The sequence below is a fragment of the Uloborus diversus genome, chromosome 10 (genome assembly GCF_026930045.1).
Source record: "Uloborus diversus isolate 005 chromosome 10, Udiv.v.3.1, whole genome shotgun sequence".
NCBI classification, from domain to species: Eukaryota; Metazoa; Arthropoda; class Arachnida; order Araneae; family Uloboridae; genus Uloborus; species Uloborus diversus.
In genome coordinates this window covers 14,233,290-14,252,093 of record NC_072740.1, presented here as the reverse complement: position 1 = coordinate 14,252,093, position 18,804 = coordinate 14,233,290, and the positions used below count along the sequence as shown (strand labels likewise).

General features: G+C 32.2%; 1 protein-coding gene across 1 annotated transcript in view; it reads right to left on the bottom strand.

Annotated features, from left to right (window-relative positions):
• Positions 1-1,525: 1,525 nt before the first annotated feature.
• LOC129231377 (uncharacterized abhydrolase domain-containing protein DDB_G0269086-like) overlaps positions 1,526-18,804 on the bottom strand; it is a 102,888-nt gene continuing 85,609 nt past the window's right edge. The window contains exons 12-13 of the mRNA XM_054865673.1: positions 17,207-17,337; positions 1,526-1,630 (exon numbers count right to left, since the gene is read on the bottom strand). Coding sequence (XP_054721648.1) covers positions 1,607-1,630; positions 17,207-17,337 — 155 coding nt within the window. The 3' untranslated portion in view covers positions 1,526-1,606. The remainder of the gene's footprint in view (positions 1,631-17,206; positions 17,338-18,804) is intronic.

Genomic DNA, 18,804 nt, shown 5'->3' with positions numbered 1-18,804 from the left:
TAAGATTTGAAATTATGGCTTGAAAATAGCAATCAAAATAAAGATCCACAAAGAAAATGATGCTTGTAAGTAAAAATAATTAGATGTATTATCACGTACTAAGTCCAAACATCTAGGAACATAAGTTAAAAATGATAAGTTGCTGAGCGATAAAAAATATACTAATCAGGATATATTAACATTAAAACCAGATGCAAATATACAAAAAATTTAAAAGGTGGGTGAAAGTTTTGTGACAATTGTTTACAAATTGAGTTAGGAAGCAACTCCTTGATAAAATCGTTATTTTTTTTTGTAAAAACTGCAAACATTTGCCATTACTGTTAGAACTACAGTATTATTAACACATGATAAAGTATCCTGTACGTAAATAAAAAGTGATCAGAAATGCTTTGTGCTAAAATATGTTTAAAATAAAAAGTAACATAAATAAGCCAAATAGTCACAAAATGCTGCAGATAGCTTTTTCGAGGCAATAATGGAGCCCCTTCATGAGTATTAGACAGTGCTGAACACATGAGAAAGTTTACTCAGGACTTTCTTATGTGTCAAGCACTCTTTGCCACCTTGAGGTAGCCACTTGTAGCATTTTCTTGACAATTTGTGCTTCATTTAAACCACCCAATAAATAACCACAAGCATGAGTCACAAAAAAAATAAGCATGAGTAAGAGAGTCGAGTCCCATCACAAGAAAATTATGCAGTTGTGATGAATGATGAAACAATTGGGTGCATTTTTATTTTCATTCATTATTGACAATACATCTTGTAACTGAAGGAAAACTAATAGAAAGTTATGTAACAAAAAGAAATGTTGCCAAACTCTCTTCAGTACCTTTAGGGCAATGACTTGAAATTTGAAGGGTTTGAGGTTTTTCAAGGAGCATCAGGAATTGTTTGAAGAACTATAGCTTTATTAGTTTTTTTTAGAAGTACTATTATCGACCATATTTATTGTTCTAGAATGTCCCTATTATAATTACAAAACAGCTAGAAAAATAAAATGGCTGCACAATTTATATTATTGTTATTACTATTTTTAAATAACTTATTCCTAGTTTAACTGATGAAATTACAGAACACAAAAATGACAAGAATTGTTGAATTTGCATCTTCATTAGATTATTAAAATATTTTCAATGGAATAAAGAAAATTATACACCAAATTTGGAACATTATAAAACTTTCTTATAAGGGATACTGATGACTGCGAATTTTCCTCATTTGCAAAAAGTTACTGTGTACATTCAGAATCAATTGGCAACCTTGTAATGTAAACTAAACTGGATATAAGAACACTAAACAGCAGATGCAAATCTACTGAATATTAACAATATGGGCACAATTTTAGTAACAGTAATTTCTAAATCAAGCCTTAAATTGTGAATATGACTCATGCAGATTTTAGGGAAAATAACCCTTGCTTATGATAGAATCCCAAATAATGGCAATGTCTCTTTGCAAACAAAAATCAAAATGCATATTATAATGCATCATAGAAAACATTGATAGTTCTTAAACATAATGAGCATTATTTAAAAAAATGTGTCCCATTGTAAGAAAATGATGTTGAAGTGATGAAAGTTGAAAACAATCTGTTGCATTATCACTCTTTATGGCCTTTATACATCTAAGAAGAGAAGAAGAAAAAAGCTATTGAGTTATATAAAATGTACATTGAACAGAATACAATAACATCAAATAACAGATGCAAGTACAAAGCCAGTTTAAAAGCCAAAGTTTAGGAGGTGGCAGCCAGGGCTGCGGAGTCGGAAGGAAAATGGCTGACTCCGACTCAGACTCCTGGATTTTGAAACGCCCGACTCCGACTCCAACTCCGACTCCGGATTTTTTTAGTTGTATTTTTCAATTCCCTCTCTCCCTTCAGGAGAAGGGGGGAAACCTTTAAACAGAGATTAAAATATTAATTCCTTTTTATGAAAATTTCGCATTTTTTCTGTAAACCCAAGATGCATACAACGTTAGAAATTCAATTTAAAAATCAAATTTTCCAACAGTTACGAGTTTAAAAATGAAATGACTTAAAATTCCTTTAAAAAAATTGAAAAGGATTACCTTGCCCCCTTTAATATTTACAAATAGATATTGATCAAATCGTGTGTTTTCAATTTTTGAAAGCTGTAATTTGAGAGGAAAAAAGCTTTTTTTTTCTAAGTCCAAGTTCTTGAGAGGGTGTGGTTTGCCCCGGGTGACACCCATGTGGTAGGTGACACCTAAAGTTAATTTCAGAGTTTATAAAAGGTATAAATACTTTAATTCTGAAAATTCTCCTGATTATATTTTAAATTATATTTCATCAATAAAATTTCAACGAAAATAGGGCACATATACGTCAGGTGCAAATTTTACACAAAATGCGGCGGTATACAGATTTATACGAATAGTTTTTACTATACCTATATTTCTTCTTCGCTAAATTTTTAATTTCAATTTTATTGGCTGCTTTAGAATTAACCTTAATGTGAAGATTTTAAGATTAACTGCAATTATTTAGTATTGTAATCAAGAAATCATTTATACTTATTTTGCTCCAAAACATTAGATTATTTCATCGGATCTTTTGTATTCGTGTTTTCGCGCAAGAACTTATTTGAATTTATCGATCACTCTCAAAAGTTTCCACCTGAGGTACGGGCCCCGACTTACTAAATTGTTACGTCCCTTTTACTATTTTATAACTGAGATCGAACAAAACACTATATTTTTATTTTTATTTGAAATTGATTACTTGAAAATGTTAGGCGATAAAACTGTTTGCTGACAGTTGCTATATATTATTTAAGTTAAAAAGCAAGCAAACTAGGGGACGGCTACAGAAAGTTCGATAAGCACTCAAGCTAGCTGATTGCCATTGTAGCAGTTATTTTTTTCATTAGTAACTTTTTATACATGTAATCGAACCAATTGCTAGTAGTCAGTTTTTAAAAAATGCAATGAGAGTCAGTAAAAATGAAAGACAAAAAGAAGCCCGGAGTCGGAGTCGACATGTTTTCTAACGACTCCGACTCCTTTACCCCCAAAATTAGTCCGACTCCGACTCTTCGACTGCGACTCCGACTCCACAGCCCTGGTGGCAGCCCTATACAGTCAAGTCGTAACTTACACGAGGGATGCGTTCCAAGACCCCTTGCGTAAGTCGAAAATTCGCGTTGTGGAAAAAGGTATGTGTAAAAACTTTTATAAACATACCCATATAATTAAAGATACTTGTAAACACCACCTCAAACTGTTGAAAACCATTTCTTAACTATACATCAGTTTCTCCACATAACTGAATTTTTATTTATATTTAAAACAAAAAACCATTTTATTCAACATAAAAAAACTGCTACAATGCACAAAATCAATGATCAACGGGAAAGAAAGACGTAAAATAAACCACTACGGTACGTACATTATGTAGTAAGAAAAACAAATGCACTATAGTTGTACTATAAACTGTACAATAGATCCAGTAATGATATTTAACTTAAAAAGGCGCATATGGTGATGATTTATACTGCGTGATCAAACCGTTATTCTTATATAATTTTTAATACACAATACAGTTGCTTCACCAGTTCTTTCATAACGTTTCCATTCTTCCTGGTTTCTTAAATTCACGATACAAGAGCAGCTTCCATTTTCATATTTTTTGTATTTTGCTTAGAAACTACTCAGTGAACTTTTACGGATTTCCTTTTCTTGCTTTTTAATTGCAGATACGGAAAATTCACTCATGCCCAATTGTCATGCTACCTTCGACGCATTTTATAATTGTTCAAGCACATAATCTTTAGCTTTTTTTTAATTGTCAGAAACTTTCTCTCTTTCATTCTATCTTCAAACTTTAAATGAAACAGCGCTCTTAGGTGCCATTATATTTCATCAACTTCTCCATACAGAATAAAAAAAATAAATGGAAAATGAGTAGTTATTTGTATAAGCGATGTTTAGACTAGTATGTGGTGTGGGAACTTCCACTCTCAGTGATGCCAAAGGGATGAAGGTCCATTCACGAAATTTTTTTTTTTAGTATCCAATAACTAAGCCGATACTTACACACCGCGATTCCCTTCAGAACATTTTCGTGTTGTGGGCGGAGAATTCGTATTAGGTCTAAAATTCTTTACCGGGGAAAAAATCGCATTATAGCCATTTCGCGTAAGTCGGATTGCATTGTAGCAGGAGTCGACTGTACTAGATTTTTTTTCTTCAGGAGTCTGCAACACAAATTAAAAAAAAATCTGTGAGGTAAACCAAAATTAAAGTAATTATAAAATCTAAATTGGTTTTGAGAAATGCTTAATAATAAGATGTTAATATAAGTTCATGATACTTGTGTATATCCCAAACAAACAAAATCTTCATTAGCTGAAATGTAAGACCTTTTTTTTTTCCTTTAAAAATTGTAGGTTTTTTTCTCCCAACTGTAAAACTGTCTGCAGATTTTCTCAAGAAACTGCAATGCAAATTGTAGAGTCATACTTTTTCTACAACCGGGGTGGCAGTAGTTACAAAACAAAACATTGAAATAAGATTTTTTTACTTTTTAATTTTTTTATGCTAATAATTCAAAAATTCACATCTAAATTTTTGGCACAGTCGCCATATTTGGTCATTCACAAGATGAAAGCACACAAGACTCTTTGTGCCTAGGTTTAAAAAAAATTGAATAGGATGTTTTTTGCAAATTGTAATGCAAACTATTGAAAATAACTCAAAATATGCCATATTTTCCTTTTGGATAGTTAATAATTACTTTCTTGAAATATACAACATTTTATTTTCAAAATATTATCTAATTCTCTTTGCTTTAGAGGCTACAATGTGCAAAAATTTAATATAAATTGCAGTTTTTAAAGGATTTTTAATTGTCTGTGATTACTTTTATAGAACAAATTCAAAATTCTATTTATTATTTTAATTTTTCCCATAGTCCCAATGTGTTTGGTCATTTGCAACATCAAAGTAGCCGAGACTATTAATCGTGGAAGTTTCCAAAAACCGAACTGGATGTTTATTTCAATGAAAACTGTTGAAAATAACATAGAAGGTGCAATAAATCATGTTTTTTAAAAATAATTTTCTTGAAGTACAGTAGACCCTCTTTTCATGCAGGTTTATTTTACGCGGTTTTGATTTTACAGTAGAACCTCCATTAAGGGACACCTCCGAATAAGGGACACCTCTATTTAAGGGACATTTTTTTGGTCCCAGTCCCTTTGAATAGGGACCTCTATGTATTTACCTCTAATTAAGGGACACTCTGTTTAAGGGACAGTCACAAAGCCCAAAAAATGCAAAAAATGTATAAACACGTAAGAAATAATGAATTTACTGGAATTAAAGTGGCACTATTCCTCTAAAAATTATGAGGTAAGTTTGACATACACATATGTGAAGGAAATTAGTAATGTATTGTATCAAAAACTTGCTGAAATTAACACGCATGATTTGTCCTCTCAACAACTTACTGAAGTAGATTCAAAGCCAATACAGAGTGCACAGCAACTAATTAGCTTTGTATATAAAACTTAAAATTTGAACATTAATCGTAATTCACATAGTGTTACATTGTAAATTATATGACGTAAAGCAAATATATGTAATGAATTACTTCAAAATTATTTCTGTATGCTACAAAACTTTGTCATTACAAAATTTTTGATAAAATTTTTATTGATAAAATAATATAAACTTAGAAATTTGAATTGATTGTGCATTTTATTTAGCATATATGAAACATTTTCAGTATATAATGTTAAGTGCTAATAGTTAATGTTTATTGTGATATTGTACTACTCAGTACGCAGCATGCATCAATTCATCCACCTCCAAATAAGGGACCCCTCTATTAAAGGGACAAAATGTCTGGTCCCCTTAGTGTCCCTTATTGAGAGGTTCTACTGTATGCAGTTTAAGATTTATTTGACACCTTTATTATATTTTACGTGGACGCAGGAATGCAAACAGATAAAATTTTTCCCCTCTTCCAAAAATTTCAGGTTACACATAATAAATTGTATTTTGGCATGCTAATAATCAAGCTTGGGTCATTGGAGATGTTTTATGCGATTGGTTTCAGAGCTCTTTCCAGAAGTAAAGTTATTAAACTCGCACAGTTCAGAAATCACTGGAAGAAGAGCTTTTAGGAGTGTCAAAGGAGGACAAAAGCAAAGAGAATACCGACATCAATAACACAGAACCAAAAACGTTAACATTGAAAAATTCAGTGTTTTACTTAATCCATCATAAGTACCATAACTGATCCTTAGATGTCTATTTCAGCAATACATCGCAAGAAAATACTTATTAGTGACACTTTTCTATGTATTTTAATTTTTTGAACAGCTTTAACAATGTTTTCCTAAGCTTTCAAATGATAATACTATAAAAACAGATGAAGATTAGAAGTATCATTGCATTTCTCATCCTTCTCTTTAATTAACCTTGGCAATATTTTCGTCCACAGAAGCATGAAATTTTGTCCAAATTCCAATTTGAAACTGTTAGGGGTGGGGAACTAAGGAGCATTCATAGAGTTTGACAGTTGATAATGTAGTTAAAATAAATATGAGCGTTTTTTCTTTTTTTTTGAAAGAAAATGTACTGCAAAGTTTTAATACTTTACTAAATTACCATCTATACTTTTCAAGTATAATTTTTAGCTATTGAGTATATCCAATTTACTTTTGTGGCAAGTTTTTTAGTTATTGTTAACATTTTACTCAAGTTTACTTTCAGATAAATGAAATAAAAAAAAGAAAAAGAAAACCAACTGTTATTTCTTCTAAAATATGTTAATCGGGTTCGGACAAATTGCTCTGATGTAAACAAACAAACAATGTTGAATCGGTAGTGACGTCATTTGGGCAATTCACTCATCTGAACTGGATTGGGTTTTGGTTAGTTCTTGCATGTGATAATCGCAAGATGTTTTCTAAAGTTTTCGTGTGTGGCAACAGTTCCTGTTATTTTGCATAAGCGATTAAAATTTCAAATGTTGGTTATTCCACCATTTGTGTTCATGGCTATATTATGTTGCAGGTTTGAGGGCTCTCTCTCTACCTCAAAGTTTTTTGTGTGTGATGTTGTCATGTTGATTTGAAATAAGTAGTGTGCCATTTTGATGAGATGTTGTATGTTGTTAGAATAACAATTTTATTATCAATGTTCCTGTTGAACTGGATTCAATGTAAGTTAAATACATTGTCTAAGTATTAGCTCATCCAATATGCTAAAAAATAAAAGGATATTTTTTCTTCGGACTTTGATCATCATGTGTTTTATTTTCATCTGCTACTCTGCTGAATATTTCCGAGGTCTGAAATGCTTCCTTCAGGCCTACAGTTATGGGAGTAAAACAATTTTGAAGCATCAGAGCATAATGTTTAAAAGCATAATGGCTTGAAATTTGGATTAACTAATTCATTTTAAGCATATTATCATGCTTATTAATTGGAAAAGTCCTAATTTATATATAGAACAGTTAATGCTTCTGATTTAGCATGGCTCCATTTTTAATGTTTGCCCAGCCTTGGACCCCCCCCCCCCCCCAACAAAATTTTAGCTACATGCCTGTTGCATTTGAAAAACCACCAGGATTCCAATGCAAAATATATAAAACTTCCTCTTGAGATAACGTAGCTCCAGGGTTCATACCCTTTAGGCAGAAAAAAATTCAAGCACTTTTCAAGTACTTTTCAAGGTAAAAAATTTTGTTTTCAAGGCAATATCATAAATTTGTACTAAAATATTGTATGCAGATTTCATTTACTACAAACACATAGAAATAAGACAATAATACAAAAAAGTATAGGAAAACAAAACTGTTTTTTTCTACAACAAGAGACGCTTTGATGAAAGATCTACTGCGTTGATCTTTCTGAAAATGTTTGAAAAGTTCGGTCATAAAGAGAAGCAGATACCAAGAGGTTTAATTTTGAGGTTTTTCAAAGGTTGCAGCAGTCAGAGGTTTGTATATTTTCTAGAATCAGCAAATTAATACTTAAAAAAAAAAACCCTTTCATAAGTGCTTTTAACTTTAATGGGAAGAAACTAAAATACCCAAGTTCAATGGCATTGCCAGAGAGGAGTTTTTGAAGTCACTCCTCCCCCCCCCCCGGATTCAACATTTATTTCCAGTACCATACAGTGGTTTATTACAATATAAGGGTGGTTAGGACAAAAACACTACCCAGAAAGTTATTTCAGTTTGCACTATTAAGTTCTAAAAATATTAGGTTTGCAAATCATTTATAAGTATGCAAATCAATTATTCGTATGTATTTATTAGCTGTTCAGCCAATAAGGCATTTCAACTGTCCTCGAGTAAATTTAAAAATTAGGAAGTAAGAAAAGTTTATGAAAGTCCACAGTCCAGTCTCTACACCTCAAAATATACAAAAGCAGCTTAAGCAGTGATAAATACTCTGAATGCAAACTTGAGCCTATTCAGCTTTCATTGATTAACTTGCAATAGACAATAAATGTGCAAGTTCAGATTTATAGAGCCATATTTCGGAATCGAAAAGATTTAAAAGAAGTTGACATGTATTATGACAAAAGTAGTTTTATTTTGGGAAAAAATGGGTTATTGTTGAAATTAGAATTTAAATTTAGAAAGGCAATAATATTCAGGTGTAACTGTGATTTGTGGTAAAAAATTACCTGAAAGTTTCAAAGAGCAAAATGGGGCGGGGGGGGGGGGGGGAAATAATTTTTAAAACTAAGACCCCTATTACTTGAATATACATATGTACAACAATAACTTTTGCTATGCATACAATTCATAAAATAGTTTATTAAGTCAAAATATTCTGCATAGAAATACCATGCCCAGTGCCTGTTGATAACCAGCAACAGGCACTGGGCCTAGCTAGGCTGGTACTGGTCAATTCATTAGATCCAAATGAAGATGAAAGACCCTCCTTAAGCTATCTACCCCTTTGCTGATTAAAGCCTCTTTCAGTAAGCTCCAAGTACCCGCAGTAAAGTAGTAATTTTGAACATTTAAGGAAAAGGGGAAAATTGGAGATATAAGGAGGTAAAAGCATAAAAACGAACACTACTGGATTTCAAGTGAATAATCATAACACAACCACCCCTGTTATACACCTTATTTATTTTAGCAGACATAAAAAAATGATGTACTTATAAATAAAATTATATAAATCAACTTTATATTTAAAATACAAACTTTAAGTTAATTTGTTAGGTGCTCAACTGCTGAAATTTAAATTTAAAAAAAAAAAAATCTGTTATGACCAAAAATTAGGTAAAGATAATCATTCAAAATTGCAAAAATAAATAAGCAAATAATTAAACAAGACCAAGGTAATAAATTCTTTAACTCTTTAGTTATTAAAATAAAAAAATAAAATAAGCTAATCTGATGTAGCAGTGTCAAAATAACTACTAATTGCCAAAAATATAAAAATATTTACAAAATGCAAAAGGATTGAAATCTCAAACAAGGGAAGCAAATTTTCGCGAATTAAGTTTAATGTTGTCATGTTTCCCATAAAATAAACTTATATTTTACTGAAATTAAACATAAAATATGCTAATCTACGGTAGCAAATATGAAAATAACATCCGATTAGTGAATATATTTAAATATTTGCAAGATGCAAAAAGATTGAAATTTCAAACACGAGAAGCAATTTTTCGCAAAGTCTGAGTTCGTTCGACGTGGCATGTTTCCCATGAAATAAATTTATTTGTTTTTCATTAAAATTAAACAAAAAATATACTAATCTAAGGTAGCATATGCGAAACTAACATTTGATTAGCCAAAATATTTAAATATTTGCAGGATGCAAAAAGATTGAAATTTCAAACACAAGAGCAATTTTCCGCGAAACCCGAGTAAGTTCAATGTTGTCATGGTTTCGAAATTAATTTCTTTGTTAATTAATGAAATTAAACAAAAAATAAACTAATCTAAGGTACCATATGTCAAAATATCTTTCGGTTGTAAAAAAGATCAAAATATTTACAAGATGCAAAAGGATTGAAATCCCAAACACGAAAGCAATTTTTCGCGATGTTGCATACTGAACACATGTTCAGAAAATTGCATTGGTGAAATACTTTTTTAAAACTTCTAAGCACAATTCGTTGATTTTTGAGAGAATTTAAGCACTAAGAAACTTTTTCAAGGTTTTAAAACTTTTTCAAGGTTTTCAAGCACTTGAAAATGAACTTTCTTTTTTCAAGCACTTTTCAAGGTTTTTCAAGGGCGTACGAACCCTGAGCTCCAATCTTGCATCTTTGTTACTTATTTTGCAATACCCGGGGGGCACGTGTAGCTTAGAGTATGCTACAGATGTGAGTAACATGTATTTATATGTAATTTTTCTGATGTGAATCATTGAACATTTCTTTATTGTATGTTGTTGATAATTTTACTGTTTTATACATTTTAAAATTTGTTATCATAGTTTCTTCAATTGAATTTTTAGCTCCAATCTCATGTATCTGCGATACATTAAGGCCCATGATGCAAAGTCAAGTGCTTTTGCAATAATAAAAAAAAAAAATTACAAGTAGCATAGCGAGAAATTTATTTCTACGTGGTGTCAAGGCCGCGCCGAGCCTGATTGGCGCTGTCGTGCAAATGTCTTTTGAGCGCCTTTATGCACTGGCATTAAAGCAAAATATAGTTAACTCCTGGGGTCAGGTTTTGTAGACAAATGTAATATGAAAAAAATACGTTTGGCATTTAATTTATTAAAAGAAAAACAATCTGTAAATTTTCAATTTCGGAACACAGTGTATGTTTTTACTGCACATCTCAAAGTTATTTCGAGTATGGGCAGTTGTAAAGGAGGGACAGTTGAAATGTGACTTTTGGAATCTGACTTTTCTCTTGGAAACCGTGCATTGATCTGCCGTTAAAAAAGAGATTGCCAGTTTCAGTTAATCAAAAAATTTTACCCCGACAATTTAAAAAAATCTTGGAATATGATCAAAATAATTATTGCTTGCAGCTTACTTTTTTTTTTTGATATACTGTCCTGAAAGCAAGATATCTATTTCTGGACTTCATATTGATCAATATTTAAATTGTTTCTGAAGAAAATATAGAAAATAGTGAAAAACCCACTTTACTGAGATAGTGGGTATTTTTCAAATATGCCAGCCCGAAAAAAAACGGGCGGGTTTTTTCAGGCTGGGCCCGGTTTGACGAACCCTGCCTTTGATATGTTAATGCGTTTTTGGAAAAGGAAAATATTTTAAATATCAACACGCTAACACTGATCTAAATATCTATCAAATTGATAAATAACTATTCAAAGTGTTATGTCTGTCAAAACATGACAACAGAGTACTGAATAGATTTCAAAATTGAAGTAGACATTATTCCCCTTAAAGCCTTAAAATCTGAAACTTAAATCATTTCCGGTAAAATCGAAAACTCTAAAATACAGAACAATTACAAAAAGCATTGAATTTAAGATCCAAAACAAATACATAATCTCTCAAAAGTTTTTTTTCTTTTTAATTTAATGCAAATAGTAAAAGAGATAAGAGAGGGGGGGGGGGGATCAAGTAATAATGGGCAACTTGTTAGTTTTTGGAACTAAAAAATTAACCTAAAACATTGTCTACAATACATAAATATTATGCACTTCTAATATGCAAATGTGCTTACCGTACTTTTTTTTATGTATGATAACATGAAGCAGTGGAATTACAACGAATGAAAAATCACAAAAACACTATGATTGCAGAAATTATAATACAAGATATTCAGCGCAAGAACCAAAATGGGGATAAGCAAATTCTTGCTCCTTGTATGCTCAACCTCATGTAATATAGACATACCGCAAAAGTATTCACAGCTCCACATTAAGAAGGAAAAGGCTAATGTATGCATTAATTAAAGTCACTTGTTTTCAGTGATAGCGCTTTTGAATAGCATATTTAGTCACAACAAGTCAATAATTTTTCCGTTCTGAGAGACGGATTAATTGTTTCAATGAGCATTAAACAGTATAATTTCACTTTTCACTTCAGAGTCCCGTACCTGCCACTATTTGTGGCTTAACCAGTTAGATAGGACCCGGAAGACAGCTCTGATTTTTTAATCCAGACCAGAAACCGAGCATTCCCTGGTCCAGCACCCCCAGAGGTATCGTTTCACTTGGAGGACTTTGTGACCATGAGCATATTTAATGTCTCCCAGTCACCATTAATGAAGAGGGTGGATCTTCAACCAGTGGGGATCAAACCCAGGACCCTTTCAATCAATATTAATGTGTTATATATCACTTTAAAGATAACAATCATAATTTTCGAATCTAGTAAAACATTTTTCAAGATGGATGCCCTGCATAGAATAATTACTGCTTGAAGATCTTCAAGAACAACATGTAAATTTTAGCTATAAAGTATTCAAGAAACGACCTGTAAATTTTAAGCATACATTTTATGTAAACGATTTTTTTTCCATTATTGATTATATTTTGAGATTTCAGTTTCTTCATTTTCTTTCATTGAATTTTTATTTTTTCTCGTTGAGCCTAGTTTGAATTCTGTGTTAAACGGCCGGTTACGTATTTTCTCTTCCACACTTTTTTTAGGACTATAAATAGAAATATTTTGCTTTATCCTCCTTCCAAGAGCTACCTTGAACGCATTTAAAATGTTTAATTTTTATTAAACTATTTAAAAAATTAGTTATCAGCGTGACGAACGTAACAAATTGATTGTGACGAACAAAATCGCTTGAAACAAACTGCATCTTTTAAACGTTTAGTTCAATACAAAATAAATGAAACATATATTTTGAAATAATTTAATTTTTTAATGTCACTGCATAATATTTTGTAATTTTTGCAACAATTAACACGATTTTTAACATATATTTGTGGAGTTTTCTTGGGTTGTATTGAATGGTAAAAACGGCAGCTAAAAAATAAATAAATAAAAGCAGAGCTAGTGGCAGGTGAACAAAAAGAAAATGACAGGACAAAAGCAGCAGTGCTTATGCAAATATTACGGCAAAGGGGAAAAAAAATCAAGAAGACTGAGGAATCATAAATGAGAAGTCAGGAAATGAGAATCAATTCCAGAGAAGCTAGTAAGCTAACTTTGTACAGAATTGTAAACCAATGCAACTATGCCTTTCTCAACATGCTATGTTTACGGAAAGATTCAAAAAGCATGCTCTTCTAAGTAGTCCCAGGAAAAAAATAGTCTTTTACGTGTTTATCTTGCTAAATAATAATAATATTAGAATTTTTGTAGCAGAAATGAAAATCAAAAACTTTCCTGGAGGAAGCCTTCTTGAAAAAACATTCCTTACAATTGATTTTGCTTTCATAAATAAGATTACATTTTTTAATAGTCTTCTGGAAAAAGAAGTTCCGCTTGTGAGTGGATTTAAAAATAAAAATGTTGTACAGACCCACGATAGAAGTAAAACTTTTACATTTTCTTCTTTTTTACATTCTAAACTGCCATTTCACCCTTACGTTTTCACTCAAGCCAACTCTTGTTCTTTCTGCATCTGATATAGGCATAGTCAAAACATGATTGTATATTTTAATGAAGATTATAAGCAGTGAGAAAACTAAAAATTTCTCCAAATCCGCTCTTTAATTGTTGCCAAAAGCAATAAAAAATAATACTAACAATGAAGTTAATTTTGGTAATAAAAGTGAACAAATTAAATTCAAGGCTGAACCTTAGCAATTTGGGTTACGCTCTTAAACTAATGACTTGACTCAAATCAATGAAATCCTCAAAAACTTGCATTATTTGAAACGTTTAAAGTGACCAAAATCCACCAATATATGCTTACTTAAGCCTTGAAATTAAAATTGTTAATTTTATTGACAAAATTAAATTTACAAATACTATTATTTTTCATTATTTCTGGCAAGAATAAAAAAACAACTATGTCACTTCGGTCTCGCAAAAAGGTTAAGGATCAGAAATTCAAAGCTCTCCTGTAAAAAGTTCACTTCAAAACAGAGGAGAAAAAAATAAATTTTGCACAAAGACCACAATAAAGGATTTATTTAATCCATGTTGAAAATTTGTTGAAAGAAGTGTTAATTTTAAGACAAAGTATCAGTGCTTACTTATCAATATTTAGACACATAACGATCTAAAAATCTAAACGCGTCTTCACCGTGACAAACGTAACTTTAGAATTGCGTTCCTCACTGTTACGTTTGTCACACGTCATATTTTGAAGAAATATTCATTTCTGTCAAATTATAAGAAAAATTAATATTATTCTGCATGAAAAATAAAGTTAAGGAATGAAAATAACGCAATGCATTGTTTTTACAATAATATCTACCTAAACTTTAGAGAAATTGAGAGCTGAATTTCAAGGTTGCAAAAGGTTACGTTCGTCACATTATAGTAATTTAGTTTTAAAAACCAATTTATGAGATTTATACTGTGTTTTATTGCATGAATACTACACAGAAGTTTTATTCTATCACAAAATTCCGCGAAACCACAAGTAAATGATTATTAAACGCTTAAAACTCATGTTATGCAATGAAACCAAGTCTCTGAATGTTACGTTTGTCACTATGGAATGACCCTGTTACATCTACTGGGGAAGCTGGAAATAATTTTTCATTTTATTTCGGCATGAATGTAGTGCAGTCCCATTTCTTCTGATCCTACCCCTACAGAAAAAGATGTTAAAGAAAATTTCTTATACAGTCGATATGGGATTAATAAGGCTATACGAAATGTTTCTAAAAGGGTTGCCCAAATGAAAAGTGGATAAGTTGAATAAAAATAATCAGGTCGATGCCTTTGCTGTTGAAAGATTGGGGCTGATTCCTGAGGAAGTTCTGCACAGCTTCCTTCACTTCATCGCCCAAATGGAAACTTTTCCTTTGTAAGGCTCTCTCAAATGGCACAAAGATGTGGAAGTCACAGGGTGACAAGCCCAGACTATACAGGGATTGCTCCAAAACTTCCCAAAGGAATTTATTTAGGGCACTTATTAGGGTATTTGTTTAGGTTATTGTACCGCAAATATTTGCAGATGATGAACTGTTTCTTTTCTCAGGTTGAGTTTGTGACTGATTTCCGAAACCAGAAACCTTACTACCGCGCGTTTTTCCGATCTGGGCGCATCGTGAATAGTATGACTTTCCTTTTGTACAATTTCCTATACTACAAACAGGTTTCACTGCTGAACGCCACCAGAGATGCAAACCTCATACCACCCTTTATGTACTTATGCAGTGGCTTTGTAATTCAATCATTCATTCTGACATTATTGCACTTGTCCAATTTTCATTTGGGCAACCCTTATAACATCCACTGAATGGTATTTTTTCCACAAATAATAACTACTGATGATTAATTAAAAAAATTCTAATGCATCATGTATTTGATAGCTACTTAAATAATCTAATTTCAAATCATTTTTTCAGTTAATTTTGGTTATGTAATGTGATTAACGAATTCTAATTCTGATGCTATTAGAGAAAATTGTTTTGCTTCCCATGTTCACTTTTCGGACATCTGGTAAATGCGAATGAGATTAAAAGTGAAATTCGAAACTTGTTTTTAAATTCTATAAATGCTGTAATAAAACTAATCAGTGATTCTGTGTATTACAATTTCTATAACGAGCTATCTCTGGTTAGGGAGGGGAGGAGGGTATTGGCCTGTGAGTCTCACGAAATGTTCAAATATAACCCTTTGGCCAGGAAGTTTGGAGATCCCTAGCTCAAATCACAATGAGAGATCAGAAATAAGTATACATTTGAAAAAATTAATAACAGACAAAATCATGTATGCAGATAGGTAAAAACTGTCACACATGTTTGAAATGACATGGGATTTTATTGTTACCAGGGGGGGGGGGAATAAGTGCACGAAATTTATGGGGGATGGCGCTTCACCCCACACTGCTTGATGTATGAAAGAGCTCTTGAGTGTGTCGTTTAGAGAGGATCACGCGTTCATCTGCCACTTTCGTCATAATTGGCCTCTCAAGTCCCCAGTTCTCCTTTTGTGCCATTATTGGCTCTGGGGATGCCTGAAGTCAACAGTCTACCATGATCGACTGAAATCAATAGGGATGATAAAAGATAACATCAAACGCCAATGTCCTTAACCCTTCAAGTGGCCGTGACGTAAAATTCCTTCACCCAGCGATGTATTGAAGAGCGGCCGTGTCGAAAAATTTCGCCATGAATATTCTTCCATAGAATTTTACGTCGCAGCCGTTCTCGAAGCAGAATATTCAAGGCCAAATTTTTCGACCCGGTCGCTCTTCAATACATCGCTGGGTGAAGGAATTTTACGTCACGGCCGCTTGAAGGGTTAAAGAATTTTTTTTTCGTGGTTACAATAATATGGAGGTAACAAAATTCTGGAAAAAAAGTTCCCTGATAATTCTTTGATGTAGCTCCAAAAATTTCCCTCATTTTATAATCGTTAATATCACACAGATCTATTGATAAAGCATACCTGCCGTTTTTGCAAGAAACACATACAGCAGAGTTTAGTTCAAAAAACAAATTTTATTCTTAAAAAAACTGGAGAAAAAAGAAAAAAGAGTAAGATTACATTCAAACTAATTTAATACTAAGCTTTTTCTAATTAAATTTTACTTGGCTCAACATCTAACTCAATATTTGAAAACTCAACACTCAAAGAATTTTGATTCAACATTTCCGAATTTTTTTAATGAGAATAAACACTAATTCTATTTATAAGATTTTTTTTAAACAAAGCTTAATAATAATATTTTTTAAAAATCCAAAGAAAAATACAAAAATGTTGTTATTTTCATCAGCTGTATGAAACCAAAAATAAATAAAAAAAGAGCATTTATAATCAGCAACATATCATTTTTTTACATTTTTCAAGAAAATAAGGAATTTATTAAAACTATTCTTCCATAACTTAAATAGTTTATTACAACTATTAAATTATGTTAATTGAGGAATTTATTTTTTAAACATAAGTATGACTTCTGGAAAATGGTACCAATTAAAGTTCTGATATAGTTTTCAACAGGCTTAGGAGGTACTTTCCCCCATCACTTATGATAAAATTCAGCAAAATCATGACTTTATTTAAATATTGTACTTTAATAGTAAAGGGTGCAGGTCACTTTCATAGGCAAGCTTTATTTGAGATTGCACAATATTTTATATCATTATTAGTAGTTTCATGCCGCTGATATTAAAAAATGAATTACCTCATTTAATGTCTCAATCATTGGAAACACTTCTAAATTATTCACTTGGTCCACAACAGTTTGCAGGCGTTCAGATATAACTTTTGGTGATAAATAATTGCACAAATGAGGAGTATTTCTTTTTGATCTATCTGTAATGCAAAAAAAATACATATAATATATATATATATATATGTATATATATATATGTGTGTGTGTGAATATATATAAGAATATTTATACAGGTATAAGAGTTTAATAATGCTCATATCAAACATATCCAGGAGTGCCCACTTGGGGGGGGGGGGGGTCATGACGCAGGATTGAGTCTTTGAAATTTTTAGGGGAGACTTTTTTCCTTTTGGGGAGGGGGCTTTGCATTTGCTCTCAGGGGGTTGAGCTCTCCTGACATATCAGCAGAAATAAATAAAATTAGAATTTTAAAATAGTTTTCAAAAACAAAATAAAAATAAGAAATAAAAAAAAGAAAAATTAATTTGAATTTTGACATCTTGAATTCAAATAATGTTTTTCGCAATCACGAGTGTGTGCATGTAGGCGTGTGTGTTTGTGTGTGGGGGGTATGTGTGTGTAGGCATGTGTGTTTGTGTCTGTGTGCTGGCATAAGTGTGTGGGTAGTTGTTTGTATGAATGTGTGTGTGTGTAGGCATATGTGTTTGTGTGTATGTGTAGGTGTCTGTATGTATGCGTGTGTGTTTGTGTGTGTATTTGTGTATGTAGGTGTATGCATGTGTGTGTGTAATTGTGTATGTATGCGCGCGCGTGTGTAGGACATGGATGCAACCTTGGAGACGGCTTTCGCTATAGGAGCAGCATCGTGAGGAGCTGGTCGACGGTGATGGTCCGGAGGGTGGCGGTGGGAAAATAAAATGATAGGACATCAAAACAGTCAAATGAGAACAATAAGCAATCGTGATTGCTCAACAAGTACCCATAATTTACTTATAGTTAACCCCTGGTTTCCTAGAAGCAAAGGCGCCAGTCTTCGGCGTCGCTCTCCGCCGAGGAGAAAACTTGATTCTTCTGCGCATGCGCGCCCGAGCTAAATCGACGTGGTGCATCGCCACGTCGGAATCAACTTGACTTTGATTTCAGCGTCAAGCGTGAGATCTACGCCGGTGTAATCCAATCAAAATGTCGCTAGATTTTTTCCCAGAAGAAACATTTATTGAGATGGTTCAGCTGAATCCTGTGCTATATAACGTATCGAAGAAAGGACACAAGGACCAACTAGTACTAGCAATTTCAGAATCGATAAATGTTCCAGGTAATTTTAAAAGCTAAGTATTGTTAAAAAAAGTACTGTTTTGTTTTCATGTCTAAGAAAATGAGCTAAATTCATTATTGTGTAAACGATGCATATAATTTGATTTTCCCTGCCTCTAAATAAGAATATGTGATCAAAACTTTACTTAAACAATTCACCTTCAACGTACTCTGGAAATACACGAATTAAAGTTCACAATTGTTTGTATTTAATGTTATTAGTTCTTCATTTTCTTCCTCTTCCAGCTGCAATGCTGTAATAAGAACGTTTTTTAGTTGCAAGATCCATTTCTCGTTTTGTCTCTCGATTTGTTTCAGTTTTGCAACGCAAC